Source organism: Rhinatrema bivittatum, chromosome 5 (assembly GCF_901001135.1).
Source record: "Rhinatrema bivittatum chromosome 5, aRhiBiv1.1, whole genome shotgun sequence".
Taxonomy (NCBI): Eukaryota; Metazoa; Chordata; class Amphibia; order Gymnophiona; family Rhinatrematidae; genus Rhinatrema; species Rhinatrema bivittatum.
In genome coordinates, this window is record NC_042619.1 from 231,078,523 (window position 1) to 231,097,709 (window position 19,187).

General features: G+C 47.8%; 1 protein-coding gene across 1 annotated transcript in view; it reads left to right on the forward strand.

Moving 5' to 3' along the window:
• Nucleotides 1–3,975: 3,975 nt before the first annotated feature.
• Nucleotides 3,976–19,187, forward strand: part of CCDC80 (coiled-coil domain containing 80) — a 54,548-nt gene continuing 39,336 nt past the window's right edge. Inside the window, exons 1-4 of the mRNA XM_029603421.1 lie at nt 3,976–6,434; nt 10,359–10,515; nt 14,760–14,896; nt 16,181–16,332. Of these exons, the coding sequence (XP_029459281.1) occupies nt 4,683–6,434; nt 10,359–10,515; nt 14,760–14,896; nt 16,181–16,332 (2,198 nt within the window). The 5' untranslated portion in view covers nt 3,976–4,682. The remainder of the gene's footprint in view (nt 6,435–10,358; nt 10,516–14,759; nt 14,897–16,180; nt 16,333–19,187) is intronic.

Below are 19,187 nucleotides of genomic sequence, written 5' to 3' on the forward strand. Positions count from 1 at the left end.
ACAGAGGGCACAGACTGCCGAAGGCTGGGGGGGGGGGGGGGGGGGGGGGGCGAGGAGAGAGGAGGGAGACTGAGGGAGCGAGACTGAATCCCCTACTTTAAATGTCACTGCACGCCACTGGTAGCCCATCATCTATCCTTAAATTTATTGGGAACTGTTATTATTGATTATCATGAAGATCCAGCATGCACTGGATAAGGACTTGTAAAATTTGGGATTTCTCCAGCCACCACTCGTTCTAACCTCCTGTGGCTCAGACCGAATCTGAGTAGGGCATTCCGACCATCACTCAGCAGAGAGACTTATTTAGGACTGTTTGTTTGTCATTGGTTTTCTTGCTGTCTTTTATGCTACGGTTAGCTGTAGGTTTTTAAAATCTGTAAACCGCTTTGCTTTTACTGTAGAAAGGCGGCATATCAAACAAATAATTATCACGTAAAGACACCTGGTTTAAGAAAGCATCTGCGCTGGATTATGGAGGGACTGCTGTCAATTCCTGTCCACCAGGGGATTGTGGCTGCAATGGCTGAGCTAGCGGGACAAAAGAAGCGTGGAGAAACCCCGGCAGCTGCAGAGAAATGCTGGGGATGCAGTAATGTCATTCCAAAAAGCTGCATTTTTTTTTATTTCAGACAGGTTACGGCCAAGTAAGATAAACTGGCAATGGGAGCCACATTGCTCTATCTTTTATTTCAGACCATTCCTTCTCTTGAGAAATCAGTATTTTTCTTCAGGGACTCTTACTGGGTAGTTAGGGAGGGAAGAGAGGGAGCAAGAAATGGACAGAAGGAAGCCAGGAACCTACAAGTTGCTGCAGGGTCCAGCAAAAGGAGCCCGATAATGCAAGCCTCAGGCTGTCTGCTGCCTAGCTCAGTGGTCCTCTTGCTTCATCTTTCAAAGAGCCACTTCAGTAGCCAGCCAAGTCTCAAAGAAACCGCATGGAAATACTTTTTATCCCCTGCATATAAACATTCATTATAATCTGAACCTGTTCTATATAAAAACCTTGTGGTGTAAGCGAGAGCCCACACCGGGAACGCTGCTTGTGGCTTTCTTCTCAGTTCTAAACTGGAACGGATTTGAGACGGATTCTGAGTTTCCAATGACCCCCATGCTATAATAATGATCCCTTATTTTGTCAGAGGAAGACTCCTCTGACTGACTCAGCTGCTGCAGAGTGAGGCCTCCTATGCCTGCACGTTTGCGTCTTCGCATACTTAGCGGCCTCGCATTTATAAAGCTTCAGTTTCCCCAGGGTTTGGTTTTTTTTTCCAGATCTCAGCTAAAAACTTCTTTCCTCAGCTGGAGATTCTTGTCCTGGTTCCTTGATAGGCAGAATCAGGGGCCATCAATAAGAACTTTGGGGCTGATGCAATACACAGGCCGATACAATACAGTGTGCTCTGGCGGAGCGCACTGTTAACCCTCATTTGGACGTGCGTTTTCAATGTGCTAGCTTTACCCCTTATTCAGTAAGGGATAATAGCGCGTCGAAAACGCGCGTCCAACCCCCCCCCCCCCCCCCCGAAACTAATAGTGCCTGTTGATGGCCCTATTGCACGTTGCTGGTCCTATTAGTTATTCCCCTGCGATTCAGTAAGTAAAATGTGCAGCCAAGCCGCACATTTTACTTTCAGAAATTAGCGTCTACCCAAAGGTAGGCGTTAATTTCTGCCGGCACCGGGAAAGTGCACAGAAAAGCAGTAAAAACTGCTTTTCTGTGCACCCTCCGACTTAATATCATGGCGATATTAAGTCGGAGGTCCCAAAAGTTAAAAATAATTTTAAATAATTTTAAAAAAATTGAGCGTCGGCTGTCAAACTCGCTGACAGCCGCCTCTTTTTACCACGGGCCCTAATCTGAATAATTTTTTTTACTGAATCGCGCGCACAGGAGAGTAGCCTGTGCGTGAGCCGGAAGAGCGGGCGCTCGCCCGCTCTCCCGAGATTTTTACTGTATTGGCCTGACAGTGCGTTCAGCCGAGCGCACTGTTTAACCTGCTGTCGGACGTGGGTTAAATAGGCACTAATCCACCTCTAATGCAATAGGGGGATTAGCGCCTATTTAATGCGCGTCCGATGCGGAGTGAATGAGTTAGCGCTCATCACATGCAAATGCATGAGAATGAGGTTATTACTCATTCACTCCAAATGCAAAAAGATAAATGGGGCCGATGCAATAATCTTCACGGAAAGCGGGCGCTGGCTTTTCAGTGCCCGCTTTCTTAACGCATGCACGGCGCCCGCAAGGGAGGGGCGCCATGCAATATGTAAATTAGGGGGTCGCGCTAGGAAGGAGGCGACCCACTGCAGCTGCCGGTTATGAAGACTGAAGCCGGTAAAGTAGGCCTAAGAGTGACTTTTCTGTTTGGAGAGGTTTAGCTCTGATTTGCTACTCGTCCCAGGATCTCTCTCTCACTAATCCCCGTTGCTTATTGACTTGATTGAGGGGTTGCGCTCGTGGATCATGACGTCTGCCTGTGTATTAGGGAGAGAGGCTACAATCTCGGCTTTCCCCTCTAGACAGTTTCATTTGTTTTTTAAATGTTAATAAATCGGATTTTCTGAGGCCCTCGAATGGACTTGAGCTCCTATTTAGGCTAGCTAATGAGACGAGGAGGAGGAGAAGAGAATTTGCTGATGCTTAATTTGAGCCCATTACACTGAGCTCTCCATATAAATGGAAAGCAGACCTGGGGCTGGTGGACTCTGGCAATTAGTGGCTTTCCACCTGGAATGACACAGCAAGTTTGGCTTTGTGGTTTTTCGCATTTGGACATGGTTTAAGATTTTACCTCAGATCAGACATAATTTACCCCTGCCTTGCTCGATACAGATATCTTTTAGGGGAAACTGCACCCTGAAGGCATAATGTAAGCATATTTGGTGGGACTGTGCTTACATTCAGTAATTCTGGCAGGGAATCAATAGTTAATGACAGTTCTCATACTAATTATCCTTTCCATTCCTCCATAGTTCTATTAGGATTGAAGCCAGCAGCCAAACGCATTATAAACTCCTAGGAATTACTTTGCTCATGATCTCTTAAGCTGCAGACTCACGGTTGCCTCCATCCGCCAGGCACACTAAGAGCTGGACTATCTTAATGATAAATATCACTTATTTCTTCAAATTGTAGTCTCTATCTCTTTTTTTTTATTTTGCAGATCATAGTATTATTGCTGATTGAGGCTCTTTCTTTCCTGATTTTTGCTTGACTGCGCCTTGTCCCAATCAACTCAGCTTGCTCTTTTTTATATCCCTGGATCTCCTCTACTTTTCTTATGTCTTGTAATTGGTAAGTTAAACAACTGTCCGGTTATGTGACAACGGCGAGCTGCTGTCACTTAGCCGGATGAATCGGTATTTATCCGGTTATCTGGCCACTGCTGTTTAGCCGGATATGTACCGATCAAAGGTGAGCAGAACAGGGGGAGTGGGAGTCGTCAATAACAGCAGCTAGACGAACCCGGCGGTTACCGCATCTGCAGCCAGCGGACGAGCTGAGGAGAAGGGTCTGCCAGGATGCAGCCTCCCAAACACGCTTTCCGGAGTTAAAAATTGCTTCGGCCGATGACGAACGCACATTTTTACAGTTTTTGCTCATTTTTAGACTCCCGATGCATTTACCCTGAGCGTTAAAAAACTAAAGAAAAATTTAACCTGAGCGTTAAAATTGTGCGCTGGAAACCAGCGCACAGTTTGTTTTTTTTAACGCTCAGTTGATTGCATTGCTCTGAGAGAGAAGTAAGGAAGGGAGACTGAAGAACTCCAGTGCTGAAAGAGTTAATAACCCCCTCATCTCCCCCCAAAGCGCTGCAAGAGGCTGGGTAAAGGCTTCGGCCCCTAAGGAGAGTCACCCTTAGCCCCTCCCCGACTGTGGGGAAGGGGGCGGGGCTTTGCTGGGATCTCGCTGAAGTCCTCCCCCTGGTTCCTCGGAGTTTACCCCGGGACGGAGATGAGGCTATTCCTGACCTGAGATTGCAGGGATTAGATCCAACTCCGCCCCCCACCCCCCCCCCCCCCAAAAATTAAAGGAAAAGCGAGCGAGCGGGAGGTGGGACAGGAGGAAGGGAAACCCATTGTCAGCTTCTGCCAGGAGAGGGGCTCATGCGGGCGCCCTCCGCCTCCGAACAAAGAAGCCAGGAGGGGACCGAGAAGGAAGGATCGCGGGGCTCCGAGCGGCCCCGGACCGTGCGGCTGCTGGACGAGGGGGAAAGGCTCGGGCTCCATGGAGGAGCAGCGGTCTGAAGGGGGATCCGCCGGGCGCCGCTCGGGCGGAAGGTGAAGCCCCGGCTGGGCTCCCGGGCGAACTTTGCCGGCACCCGGGAAGAAGCGCCTCAGCGCGCCTCCCCCCCCCCCCCCCCCCCTCCACCTCTGTCAACAGCTGGATCGTGAGGGTGCCCTGAGAACAGAAGCGAGCTCTTGCCTTGCCTCGAGAGGAAAGTGAACTTTTTCCCGTTCGCAGCGTCCTGTTCTAGCCTTGCACGGGCTCTCCTCCTGCAGAAAACGCTCTGTGACCCCCCTTCTGCTTTCTACGCCGGAGCCGAAGGTAGAAAAGAGCGTGCGAGCCGGGGGGGTGCAAGTTGTCGCAGATTTGCAGCGCAGCTCCTCTGTTCTTGTCATGCGCTCTTAACGCCGGCCTCCCCGCTTCTCTTTCAGCTGCTGCAGGCTTTGGCGCCATGCACCGGGGGGCGCTGTTTCCCCTGACACTGCTGCTGGCCATGTGCGCCGCGGCCGGGTCGGAAGAGCCTCGGGCGCCCGGAGCCCGGAGAAGGGGGTTGGCGGGAGACCGCCAGGGAAGGGACCTGGAGTCACCGGCCAGGAAGAACGGGCTCCGAGGCGCCCAGCAGCAAAGGCCTCCCAGCCCCAGCCCCCCGGTGAGGGACGAAGGCGCTTCCTCCTCCCGCGCCAGGTCGGTGCGGTTCCCGTCCGGATTGGGCGCCCCCAATGTCCTGGCCGGCTTCGCAGGCAAGAACCGGGTCTGGGTCATCTCGGCTCCCCACGCCTCGGACGGCTACTACCGCCTGATGATGAGCCTGCTGAAGGAGGACGTCTACTGCGAGCTGGCCGAGCGGCACGTCCAGCAGATCGTGCTCTTCCACCAGGAGGGCGAGGAGGAGGCCACGGTCCGGCGGATCACCAGCGAGGGCAGGATCGTGGAGCGGCGCCTGGACCCGGCCTTTGTGCCCAAGCTGATGAGCTCTCTCAAGCTGGAGAAAGGCAAATTCGGGATGGTGCTCCTGAAGAAGACCCTGCAGGTGGAGGAAAGGTACCCGTACCCGGTCCGGCTGGAAGCCTTGTACGAGATGGTGGACCAGAGCCCCATCAGGAGGCTGGAGAAGCTCAGGCAGAAGGGCTTTGTGCAGAAGTGCAAGGATGCCGGGGTGGAGGGCCAAGTCGCCCAAGAGGGAAACGGTGTGCTGCCAACCAGGCGGAGTGAAAATGCCCAGGTGGTGACCAGAAAACCAGATCAAAGGAGAAGCAACCTCCCACCCACCAGAGAAGCCATCCTCAGGTTGCCCAGGAAACATCTCACCACCGTGGCCCCTCCAACCAGGGCAACTACAGCAGCTACTCCAGCCCCCCCTACAACGAAAACAACTACCAGGGCAAGTAATCGGATAGTAACTGTGGCAACCAGACCACCATCGCCAACAACAGCCACTGCAGTGCTTCCTCCTACTCAAAGAACTTGGGCCACAAAGGGCTACAACAAGGAGGACGTTCACAAGTTGCCCACAGCTGCTGATGTGACTACTAGGGTAACTGTCACAGAGGATTCTCACTCGCCTGCAAGGACAGATCATCGCAGAGACAGGCAGCCTGGGCATCCAGAGAGGCAGCCAGCTGTTGCAAGAAAGCCTGGCAGAACATCTGGTTATGATGGCCATGCGCAAGCATCAACCACTGCAAGTCCCACCTCGGAGCAGTCCACGAGGGGCAGCACGGGCAGGCTGGGGGACAATCGCACAGACAGGAAGGATATCAGCCACCGAGAGCCAAATGCCACTCCGGGTCAACAGAAGCCGCCCAAGGCCAAGCCACCTAAGAAGAAGGCAGCCGAAAAGGATTTGAGCAACGAATATGACAATACCTATGATATGGGCAGGCCCGGCACTCACCAAGTAGGACTAGAGGAGGTGGAGGGGGCCAGAATGCCAGCCAAGAAGGGGAAAGAGCAGAAAAGGCAGGAGAAGGCAGAGAGAGGTGAAAAGAAGAAGAAGAAGCACGAGAAGTCCGACAGGAGGCCGAAAGAGAACAAGCCGGCCAAAAAAGCCAAGGCTGCGAAAGATCGCATCAAGAAAAGCAAAAAGGAGAGCAAGGGTGAGAAGGAGGGGGTCCTCAAGCCGGTGACAAAGCCTTTCGTTCACAGTCCCCCCAAGTCGCTGACAGCTTTCCTGGATTACTTTGAAAGCAAAAGGAGGCTTCTGGTAAGTGAGATCTTCCGACACATGTCAGACGGGCATTTCAGCCCAGCACCGAGAACTCTTCCCTCCCACATTCATTTATTCGTCAGAGGTGACCTCTTGCCCCCATCTGTCCATGAATGTCAGGGCAAGTTGCACCTAAAAGCAGATTAGAAAGATGATAGATGCTCCCTAGATGAAAGGATGTCCCTGAGTTATAGAGAATGAGGTGAGGCGATGGTCTCAGGTCGCTGCTAGCTGCATACGAGCCTAGGCTGCTGGTGTCTCCTCTTTCCTAGAGGTTCACCTCTCCAGTGAGACACATGAAAAAGCAAACTTGTTTGTGCAGTGCAACGGGTTTGCTTTTCGCACAGTCACAGAAGCCCAGGTGAAAGGCTGATGTTGACTTTGTGCTCTTTTTGACAAGCTTCCGCTGTTTGCCACTTTTCACCGCTTGGCAGAAACCTTTTGCCGTTAGATCCTCTGCTGAAATGTTTCGCATAAAGCAGCAAAGTCTCAGGATATCATTTGTAGAGACGAAATTGCTATCGACCCTCTTTTCTGCAGGGTTGCAAAGTGACCCGGTACCTAAAAGGAGCGCAGGGGGGGGGGCAGTTCTGGCTTTGTGACTTGCCCCGTCGTGATGCTGATGCCCGATGGAAGAAGCAGGATTACATCTACCACAATGCACCAGACTGAGTTAGGGGGAGGGGAGCATTAATAGAAATTAGTGCAGGGCTAAAATCTCAGGATAACATGAAACTGTGCACAAGATCCCTCTGTCACTGTGATCTAATGTCACCGCATTTCTCAGCTTTTCAAGCCGGCAGCCCGTCCTCAATAGCAGCATTCACATCTCCCTTTTCTGCTGACTGGCCACTGCCATGTAATGCTCTTTTCCAACTTGAGATCATCTGATATGATCACCTTGCGATCTCTCTCCTGGTAATGTCTCCAGATGGGATGCTTGATTTGCACATGTTATGACAGGAATGAAGCTCATTGGTAAGCCAAGATATGCTGGTTATGATGATCTCAGTCTTTCAAATTTACTGCTTCTTAATACTTGCATTGTGCCTAAGAGAGCTTCCTTCTGGAGCTCATAGGGTGTAATCTGTACATAATTACAGATAGCATTTCCAGATGCGCTTGTAAGTGCCTAATCAAGCCAGTGGTGCCCAGTACAACTGGGACTATTTCTGTATCTTTCTGTTGCTTTTTTTTTTTGGGGGGGGGGGGGGGGGTCAGATTACATCTCTTGGTTCTTGATGACAGGGCCGGTGCAAGGTTATCAGGTGTCCTAGGTGAAATTTCAGCTTTGCAGCCCCCAACCCCCCACAGGCCTATCTACTGGTGGCAGATCCAGCACAGTACTCCGATCTATCTGTAAAGGCAGCTCCATCCAACACAGCACTCCCTTCTGTGGCAACCGCGGCTCTGGCACACATCCCCCTCACTTTCTTCCCTCACCAGCTAAAGAACATAAGAAGTTGCCATACTGGGTCAGAGTAAGGGTCCATCAAGCCCAGCATCCTGTTTCCAACAGTGGCCAGTCCAGGCTGCAAGTACCTGGCAAGAATCCAAACACTAAGAAGATCCCATGCTACTGATGCCAGAAATAGCAGTGGCTATTCCCTAAGTCAACTTGATTAATAGCAGTTAATGGACTTCTCCAAAAACTTATCCAAACCTTTTTTGAACCCAGTTACACTAACTGCACTAACCACACCCTCTGACAACAAATTCCAGAGCTTAATTGTGTGTTGAGTGAAAGAATTTTCTCAGATTTGTTTTAAATGTGCTACTGGCTAACTTCATGGAATGCCCCCTGAACTACTCTGTATCCTCCTGTCTTTGCCCACTGCACATGGTGCCCACAATCCCCTCTTTCTGTACTTACCCAATATTTTTCCTCTCTCTCCCCCTCCTCCCCACAGATCCCTCCTCTCTTTTCTCCCCAGTCCCTGCCCAGCATATACCAACTCCACCCAATCTCTTTGCCCTCTTTCCTTAGTGCCGAGCATTCTTTCTTTCTGTCCATCCACTCAGCTCCTTCTCTCTAGCCACCCACTCATCCAGCACATCTCTCTCCACTCCTCGCTCCCTCAACCACCTAGCACTTCCTTCTCTCCCCACCCCCACCCAGCATTCATATCCCTTTTTCTCTCCTTTCCTAATTGCTGAAGCTCCAGGCCTCCTGCAGTCTTTGGCCACTGGTGGGATGGGCTCCACCAGCAACCCCAGATCTCCCATTGGCAGGATGGGCTCCGCCGTGGTCCTTGGCCTCCCGCATTTATTGGCCACTGGCAAGCTGAGCTCCACCAGCAGACTGGGGCCTCTTTCCAAATTCTTCGGCCGTTGGTGGGACAGGTTCTGCTAGTGGCCCGGAGAGGTGGGGGTGGGTGGGGGATCTCCTGCGGTCTTTGGCAGCTGGTGGGATGAGTTCCGCCAGTTTGCCACCACATGCATTTTTAAAACTCGCGTCTGATATCCTGACTTCTCATCTTGTGATGCATGAGATAAATAATCAGAAAGTGCCAGTCCACAAGTTTAAAAAAAAATGTTTGCTATTGGTGCCAGGCTAGTGCCTTCCTTCAAAATGGGCAGGTGACACTAGAAGCTTTCTGGGATTTTACCAACCTCCCTCCTCCCCCCCCCAAATTTTGGCACTCTAGGCAACTGCCTAGTTAACCTAATGGAAGGGCCAACCTTGCCTGATGATCTTCTGTCTCGCCATAGGTAGTTCAGAATATTTTGTCGCTTGGTACTGACACTTCTTCAGCTTTTTATGGATTGGACTGCGAAAGCCCCATGTGCTTCTTCAATATCTCTCCTTCCCATGTCCTGCATTGATGGATTTTTGTGCCCCGGCTGCATGACTCTGCATGATTTGTTTTGTTTGTTTAGGGGGGTTTTTCTGCATTTAATTATATTAATTGCCCAACTCTTTTTTTTTTTTTCTGTCTGCTCCATCGGGAGTGTCTACCCAGCCTGCTACAGAGCTTAATCTCATCTGTACTGTAATAATGAAGCCAGTCTGAGTCCTGGCACCTCTGTCCAGATGTAGTGATAAGGAAATAGAATCCCCAAGCAATCCGGGCCATTCTTAGCGGTAAATGTCAGGAGAACGCAGCAACAGATGGAAGCGGGCTCTATCGGCTCCACGCGGCTGTGGCGAACCATTCAGATCCGTGACTCGCTACGCTGAGCGGAACCAGCCTAGCGATCCTGGGTAAGGCCTCTGCTGACAGCAGAACCACACCTGCCATTGGTGAGATGTAAAAGTCTGGCCCCACGTAAGTCTGGTAAGTTTGCAGTGACTTTGACAGGAGAGGATCCAGTGCAAGTCAATAGGGGAGGGGGAAGACGGGCACAGCCCTAGAAACCTTGTACTGAGTATTCATGGTCAACAAATACAGTATAAGAAATTGTAAAGGAAAAATAATTTAGGCTCTCTCTAAACAGGTCTCTTGCACGTATATTTCCAAAGTAAATGTGATGTATACTTACAGCAGTGTGCAGACGTCCTGCACTTTGTTCCATGCCATGAAGATTGAAAAAAATACAGAGCTAGATGTCGCTGTTGATTCGGCATGAATGTTTCCAAATTACAGTATAAAATAATAATAATAATTTGAATTTGGAGAATTGGTTCCATCAGTAGGACCGATTTTACCAAAGGAATATTTCTGTCAACAGGAAAGTGCATGGGGACCATTTCTTTCTCGTTGCTTCGGTTGATGAACTGTTAGCTTGGGTTTTCCATTAATGCTCAGTGCTGCTTTAGTCATGTTACATGTGTCCTATGTGAGGCTACTCTGTGACTTGCAGGTCATTTCTCAGTGATTCAGGATATTTTTACCATTCTGTTTCTGCACCTGGAAATGTGTTGATCTGTTGTGTCCATCTCATGCCACTTTCCTTCCTGTGTTTCTCTTTCTCATTCAGCTGATCACTGCACCCAGGGATGAAAACAACATGTACATTCAACAGCGGGACGAGTACCTAGAGACCGTGTGTGAAATGGCTGTCAGGAAGATATCCATCATCACTATCTTCGGCACCATGGCCAACAGCACAATGAAAATCGACCACTTCCAGTTAGGTAGGATGAGGCTTTCATTTTGTGACCTGGCAGTTGCCTCCTGCTTTTTTCGGGCTTCCACCTCAGTCAGGACCAGGGCTGGGATGTGGCCCCCAGGATCCTTCATTTCCATGTTATATTTCCCCACCCAAATACCTAATCTGGTCATTACAGTTGACAGCCCATGCACCAGGGACTCCTGTCGGAACCCTGCAGTCCTGGTTCCCAAATCCAGCCGCTAGCTGTCATCCTTAAGGAATGACCATGCTCATTCTGCCTCTTCTCTCCAGCCCCTGCGCAGCATCCCACATCCCAGCCCACCAGAAGATCTGACTGGGGGCTCGAAGCAGCGACCTTTTGCCTGACAGTGCCCAGCATGGGGCCAGCCAGTTAGGCTGATTCTAACTTAATTTCATAGCAACCCAGAGTTTTCTGTCTTCATTTCACCCTAGAGATGGGATCTCTTGATTAAAAAGTTGTGTTTCTTGGGTTTGTGTTTAAGGCAGCAGTGTCGTTCGCGTTGACTTTCTTGTCGTGATAGAGGTCACGGTATAGAAACGAGACCTGGCGGAGCTGCCTGGGTGCGCCCGCGCTGTGACTTTCAGCTCAGATTTCCTCCGTTCTCCGGTTACATGTTAAAATCGGGAGAACTTTCCCTCCTCTCTCTCCAAATCTAAATCCGCCACTAGAATCTTACGGTTTGAGTTCCAGCAGAGCAAGGAAAACTGTTTTGGTGTTGGGGGTTTCCTTGGCTTTCGTTTAACAAAAGCGGGGACCTGGTCAAGAGAAAAGCGCATCCCGGGTAATCTCTTCCAAAGTCTGAGCGCATCCAGACTCATCTCTAGCTGCGGTCAGTGAGCTAGAAGAGACTGGTGACTTTCTGTGATTAGGATGTGTAGGTTTTGTTAAGATAAATGTTTGTGTCATATGCGTATGTCTGTATCCTGCCTAATATGGAGGATAGTGCAGGCAAAAATATTTGTTATAATTAAAGTTAAACCAAATTGAGAGACGGGATGGATTTCCAGTCGTGTGTGTAAAGGACATAGATTCATGGTTCGTTTCATTCACAGACTTTCTATTTGGCACAGAGCAGGTTCCATTCATCTGCATAACATCTCCGGGGTTTTCAAAGTTCAAAAGTTGTTCTGTAAAACCCAAAACGTTTGCTAAATCACCTCAAACCTTTGAAAAAGTTCTAGAGATGTCACAGGATCCAAAAGATCTGAGTTTGCTCCTTCCTAAGCATTCTCAGTTGCTGCTGGATAAAGACTGAACACCGACCAAAACCGAGGGCATGTTGTTTTTTTTCCATAACTGATGCCATTCATTTATTTATTTAAAATAGAGAAGGAGCGGCTTGATCTAGGAAAACCAGGGTACAAAGCTTACTTCCCCCCCCACAGATACTTCTTGTAACCTTATCGCCTGTTACCTCAGGTAGCCACTTAGATTATAAGCTCTATGAGGCTGGGACTTACTATGCAGGAATTCTAATTCAGCTGCCTTGAGTATCTTTTGGAAAGGAAGGCAAAAATCCCAAAAAGGAATTAAGACAGTAGGATAGTTAACATCTAATGAGGTCGGCTCCTTTTCTGGGTGCAACACCCACATAGCGCATACACCATGGTCTCTCTGTTTTGGTTTTCTGTGCGGCGACTGACTGTGTCGCCGCACAGATGTTTGTGATTTGTCCTGCGAATTCAGCAGGTATAAGGTGGAGGTCACAGAGCAGCCTCACCCTTATTCAAAAGTCTTATGTTTACAGCTATGCCCTTTATTGGCAAAGACACATTTTGACAGAAACCAGTCTTACCTACCATTATGGTGTCATGCTTCAGTCTCTGCCCCCCTGGTGCGCTTTTTCCTCCTTTAGTATGTGATTCGAATATAGTAACATAGTAAATGATGACAGATAAAGACCCAAATGGTCCATCCAATCTGATCAGCAAGTTGCTTGCGTGGTAGCTGCCGCTCCATGCAGGTTACCCCCATCCAGAAAAGTTATGGCTAAACTTAGCAATAGGTCATCCCTTGTCTTCATTTGTATCCTCTAGCCATTAGGGATCCTCTTGTGTTATCCTACACCTTTTTGAAGACCATTACTGTTCTTGTCCTCACCACCTCTTCTGGGAGGCAGTCCATGCATCCACCACCCTCACTATGAAGTAATTCCTGCCGTCGTTCCTGAGTCTACCCTCTTGGAATTTCAAGGTGTGATTCATCATTTATATTGTTAAAGTATTAAAAACATTTGTACCAGGTCTCTTCCAGTCTCATCTCTTAAGTCTTTCGGTGCAGACCCCACGCCATTTTGATCACCTTCCCCTGGACCACTTGCATCCATTTTGAGATAACGGTCTCCAGAACTGAACACAGTTCTCCAGGTGAGGCCTCGCCAAGGACCTGTACAAGGGGCATCACCAACTCCATTTTGCTGCTGGTTATTCCTCTCTCTGTGCAGCCCAGGATCCCTCTGGCTTTAGCCACGGCTCTGTCAGATTGCTTCGCTACCTTCAGATCATCAGACACTTATCACCCCAAGGTCTCTCTCCCAGTCCATGCACATCAGTCTCTGGCCCACCTTTACATACATCGTTTTATATTTATTGTTTGGTTTATTGCATCCTGAAAGCATTACTCTGCATTTCCTGGCATTGATTCTTACTTAAAAACTATTGTGATAAAGCAGAATGAGAGCCTCTTTAAACCTGAAGAAGATGGGGAATAATGGGATTTTTCCTTATTTTTAATCAATGAATTTGCTGGGCATGTACGGACAAATATTGACTTTATAAATCTTATTTGGGATTCAGCAAGTAACACAAAATAACGCAGAGACCTGACCTTTTGATCAGCTCTTGCTGACATCTGAGGGTAGTAAGGATGACTTTAAGAGTTAGCCAGCAAAGATTATATCATAAGTCTGGTCTAGAAATCTATGTACGGTACCTGTTCCTGGCAGGGTGCCTTTTGTAATGTTTAACCTTCAATGCACCAGGTGAGGATCTTTGTCATCTTTACAGTACTGGGGTATTCCACGTGTACGTGGAAGCAGAAGCCGCTCGAGCCTCTGGGATCCTATGGTTACTGGAGGGAAATTCCTCCCAGTCTCTTAACTCTTTAGGAACTCTCTCAAGAGCAGTGACAATATTGCAGGACCCCTCCCCCCCAGCACAAAATCAAATCATTGCGGGGAGCACCCGACTCCCTCTGGATGCATACTTTGACTACTCCCACAAAATTACAAAATCCTCCAGCTTTTTAGAAGCTGCCTTAGAGAGTTCTGCTGTCAGACAGAACTGCCAGATAACCACTCGGGCTGTAATCCTGGGGACTGCGGACTGCAGTCCAATTGAATTCAGCTTTTTATGCAGTGCTCAGTTACCTATTTATTTGGCATTACCTCTTGCTTTCGTGCATGTCCCAAGCACATCTGCAGCTGAAATGAAGCAGCCCAAGAGTGAGAATGTAAAGCAGAACCCTGCTATTTCAGTGGGCTTCTAGCTTTTCTTTTTCTATTTCTATTCCACCTTTCGTGACTGGTCGGCCCCGTCAAAGCGGATTGCATTCAGATCCTGTAGGTATTTCCCTATCCCCGGAAGGCTCGCAGTCTAAGGTTGTGCCTGAGACAATGGAGGCTGGAGTGACTTGCCCACGGTCACGAGGAGCCAGCAGCGGGATTCGAACCTTGGCTTCCTTGCTTCTCAATGCCGCTGCTCCAACCAGTAACCACTAAAGCGAGATGGGACTGTATGCCGTCGCTGGCATCCCTGGTGAACAAAAAGGCCCAGTCCATGTTAGCTGGATCGTGCATTCAGGGTTGAACACGGAAAAATCCTTTTGGTGTATGGTATAGTTCTCCTGCCTTTCAGAACTCCCCCATGTTTGCACTGTTAAGTTGGTGAGCGTTTTCCTTGAAAACGATGGACTGTTGGCCACCTCCTGCTCAATATTTCACCAGGTGCCAGTTAAGAATTCTCCCACTGGGTCGCTATTTCTGAATTTCTGTGAGCAGCTCCCTTGCAGTTCACCGGAAGTCAGAGGAGCCGCCTCGTTTAGACCTGCATTGCCAGTGAGCTGCTTAAAATGCAGCGCAACTGCACAGCGCGACACCAGCCCGTCACAACACACAGCTGAACAGTGCAACACAAGTCTATCCCCACCACGAGTCAAGCTAATTACAGTTCAATTGCGCCTGCACCTCTTCCAGCCTCCCTGACGATTCGTCGGCCGCCCTCAGACATCTTTGCATTTCCTTTCAGACAATGAAAAGCCAATGAAAGTCATTGGGGATGAGGACCTCTTGGACCAGGACCTTATCAGCGAATTAAGGAAAGAGTATGGGATGACGTACAATGACTTCTTTATGGTGCTGACAGATTTCGACATGAAAATCAAGGTAGGGGATTCTCGTTTAAGATATCTAAAGTCTTTATAGGGCCTGCTTTCATTTTGTTTCTTTCCTACTCTTCTCTAGAAGACACAGAGCAGCTTACAACAGTATTCAAACTATAAGAATGACCATTAAGTGCGTCTCAGACTGACCAGTTAAGCCTCTCCTGGCAAATAAAGGCAAGGTTTGCAGTGGCGTATGAGCTGCACCATTTGAATCTGCTCCCATAATCACGGGAATTGTCCTGGGGGAAAAGGGGCAGATACAGAGACATAATAAAGAGAGAAGAAGCACAGGATAGAAGGAAGCACATCCAAGGAATCATATCGTGTTGGGGCTGGAAAAGAAGGGCAAGGGTATGCCAAGGTAGACAGTGCTAGTTGCTCTAAAGCCGCAGATGTGTTGCCCATGGGTACCTATTGACATTTTAGCGTTGTCACAGGCTGCACTGTAGTACATAGAGGCGGCTGTGCAAAGCATACGGCATGCACCGTAAACTAATGCACAGAGAGACTTAGGTGCCGATGTGCTAATAATGTTAATATGCATGCTAAAAACATCACTTAACACGCGAGACACTACATTTCTTAGCAGGCATGCTAAAAATAGTTTCTATAGCACGCACATCCTGTTAATAAGCCCACTAGCCCAAAAAGTGTCATTTTTCACCCTTCGGTGCACTGGCTGACTTCTAGTTTGTGGTACATTTTCCCTAGTTTTATGAATATTTTTTTCCAGTTTTCTTAAACACCATGGGCCACCTGTTTTTGTTTATTGGATTTTCTTGTTGCCAAGCAGTATTTTTATTCCTCTGAGTTTGTTTTTTGTTTTTTTTAATTTTTGTTCTTATAGTTTTCATACATCACAGAGCTTACAATTGAAATCTGAGGTCAGGGAGATAGTGGCTTGATGCAGTAAGCAGTGGGTAGGAGGCTTGGGATCTTCGTGTTCAAAGCTCAGGGTTCCTCTCATTCACTGGGTGCTGCCAGACCAGGGGATGAACCATTTAGGCACTGGAAAAGGCTGGCTTAATTAATGGCACCAACAGTTCTTCAAGTCCATTCAACCACAAAGTCTGAACGGAGGGGACCGGAGCAATAAGCTAAAATCAGCCCAACAAGTCCGGTCTGACCAGCCTTACTGCCTGCTTCATGAATGTTAGCTGCAAACCTGAATCGAGAAATAGAAGTCCCCTGGTTTATCTGGATTTTGATGAAGCTGCTGCTCTGTCTCTTTGCACGGCTGCTAAGACCTTGGTCTGGTTATGTTGTCTCTTTCTTTTTCAAACAGCAATATTACGAGGTGCCAATTGCGATGAAGTCCGTGTTTGACTTAGTTGACACGTTCCAGTCGCGAATCAAAGAAATGGAAAAACAGAAGAGGGAGGGGATCTCTTGCAAGAAGGAAGATAAGACTCGCTCGCTGGAGAATTTCTTATCAAGGTACTGCGTTCAGTTCTCTTCTTGGGCCAAATGATTTATAAGTGTTTTTTCTTGAAATTATTCATTCTGTAACGAAAAGCAATTTGCAAAAAAAAAAAAAAAAAGTCTTGGTAGCTCTCAGAAGGTCTATTGCTTCCTTAAGATTATTTTTTTCGCCTCTGATTCTCTCCTTTCAGAAAGAGAGATACAGCACATTCATTGACCCAGTCTTATGAAGAACTCTGAGGCTTAAACAGGCTTTATTCATAGCAGACTGTGCTGATTCTCCTCCATCCAGCAAAGTCGCTGAAAAGTGATTTGTGGTTCTTTTCTACCTTCCAGCATTGACTCTGAAACATCAGTAATAATGCAAGTCAACCTTTTCTTGATGTTGTAAAGAACTGTGCATAAGGAAACTCCTAGTCTGATATTAGAACATGTTATCTAAGACCATGGCTTATTATCAGCTAGGTCAGGGGTGCTCAAATCGGCTCCCCCCCAACCAGTCTGGTTTTCAGGATATCTCTAATGAATATGCCTGAGATTTATTTGCATGCACTACCTCCTATTTATGCAAATATTTTTCATGCATATTCATTAGGGACATCCTGAAAACCTGACTGGCGGGGGGCGGGGAGCCCGAGGACCGGTTTGAGCATTCCCGAGCTAGGGAACCCTGACCTGAGGCCCAAGTCAAATTCATTTTCATGTATGCATATCTGATTAGAGGCGACCCTATAGACACCAAATTGATGAATATGCAAGATTATGTCAGACTGCAAAGAATATAAAGGCAAGATCCTCCATATTGGGAGATATGTGTAAGAGATAAGAAATCCATGAGGACCTTTTGATATTAACATATGGGAATGGGGGTTTTTTTGTATTATGCAGTGGATTGTTTTATATATTTGTGCCATCCAAGAATGCACCATATCCATAAGCGCCAGCTTTTCAAAATGATTAGGGGTGCTAAATTCAACACAAATGACCCCTCCCTGGACAGTGTGAAGGAGTTTTTTCAGAAACAGGGGTGCTCAAGCATCCACATAATTAGCACCTATGACAGCAACTCTTCCCCTCTCTGCTCACATCTTTTACACTTTGTCCTATCACATGCACATAGAAACTAGCCAGTTGTGTCACGATTTCCAGGATCCCTTTAAGCAGAAGATCATACAAGCCTAGATTCCTTTTTTTCCCAATCCTTAAGATAGAGTTTTGCTGTTATTATAATCTTTAACATTTTAGTAGATGTTGTCAGTGTTCTACTAGGTCATCACCTATGGCAGTGCAACTGAGGTTGACTATTCTGCCCTTGTAGTTCATACTGTGATCCAGCTGTTTCATCTCACCATGCAGAACCTGCCAGGTGTTTTTCTGTGCTCGCTTTGCTCTTCTTGTGTATTGTCACGCTGGAGTGCTTTTTTCTTTGTATCTCTCTTCTGTTTTCACCATCTTTGCTGATCACTGGAATGAGTCATTAATACATCATTGTGCACCAATATTTTACCGGATAAACTTAAGGTTACTAGAGTGAAACCAATCTTGAAGAAAGGAAATTCAAAAGGGTCGGGGAAGAGGGAGGGAGGGTAGGTAGGAGGGAACAGGGGAGGCCCAATCTCGTCGCTGCGCGTAATCTGGGCAAATCTCTCCTCCTGCGTGCTGGCCCAGATTTTATAACATGCGCGCACCAGCACATGCATGTTATAAAATTGTGCGTCCATGTGCGCTCACCGGGTACCGCGCGCGCATGGAGGCTCGCATGGAGGCGCACATGTATTTTTTAAAAATCTACCCTTTAGGATGGGCTTTAAAACTCATCAAGATGTTAGTCCCAAATATCTACATGATTTACTTGTCCAGGAAGATCATTACATTCTTTGGAACAAGATATGTTAGTAATACCCCCTGTAAAATCATGTCGATTGTCCAGTACTCTGAAAAGGGCTTTTCCTGCCCTTGGCTCAATGCTCTGGAATAGCCTTCCAGGTGTTTGAAGAAAGAGACAGATTTAAAGAGATTTCGGAACGGGCTTAAAGTACTACTTTTTCAAGAGGCTTTCCAGAGTTAATTGACACTAGTGTTGGCCACCAATTTTGTCCTCTAAATGCACCTTGCAGAGAATGTTTTTGTTATTTGATGATTGTTCTATGTCTTTATGTATCATAAATCGTATGATTACTTTATTATGTACTCCGCATCAGACTGCTTTTCTGAGAGTGCAGAATCTAAATGTTCTAAATAAATACATCTAAAGGAGGATCTTAGATCCTTGAAGAGCTCCTTTGAATGCAGTAACACGGGTGTTCCTTACAACAGCGCCATCTTGCTCTCCCCGACCCAGTGTGGGTGGCAATATGGAGTCTTCTGATTACACAAGTGTGCTCAATCAGAACCGCACTTGGGTGTATGCAGACAGGAATAATGGAGAGAGGTTGAGAATCTTCCTAGCCATGTCTTTCCTACATGCTGAGAAATGTTGCAGAACGTTTTAGGCTTTTGGAGCTTCAGAACTCCCCCCGCAGAAAGAAAGTAACCAAGACTAGAACTTACTTTCAAAGACACCCCTTCAGGTCCGTGCCTAGTGCAGAACTCTGTCGTGGGAAGATACTACCTGCAGTTGCTCCTCTGGGCCTGGTGCCTGTCATATTCATCTGTCATCTCTTTCATCTCCAAAAGACTGGGGCACTGCACGCTGAATTCTTCTGGAGTCTATGTGGGTTAGCATCAGAGTGCAGTCCCTTAGTAAAGACGAAGTCCGGTGAGTAAGTGATACATTGCCAACAACAATTCCAGTTTAGACTTGAGCACATTTCTTCTCATGTATGTGTTTCCAAACGTTCTTCATAAAATGCGGCATTCTTAAGAAAGCA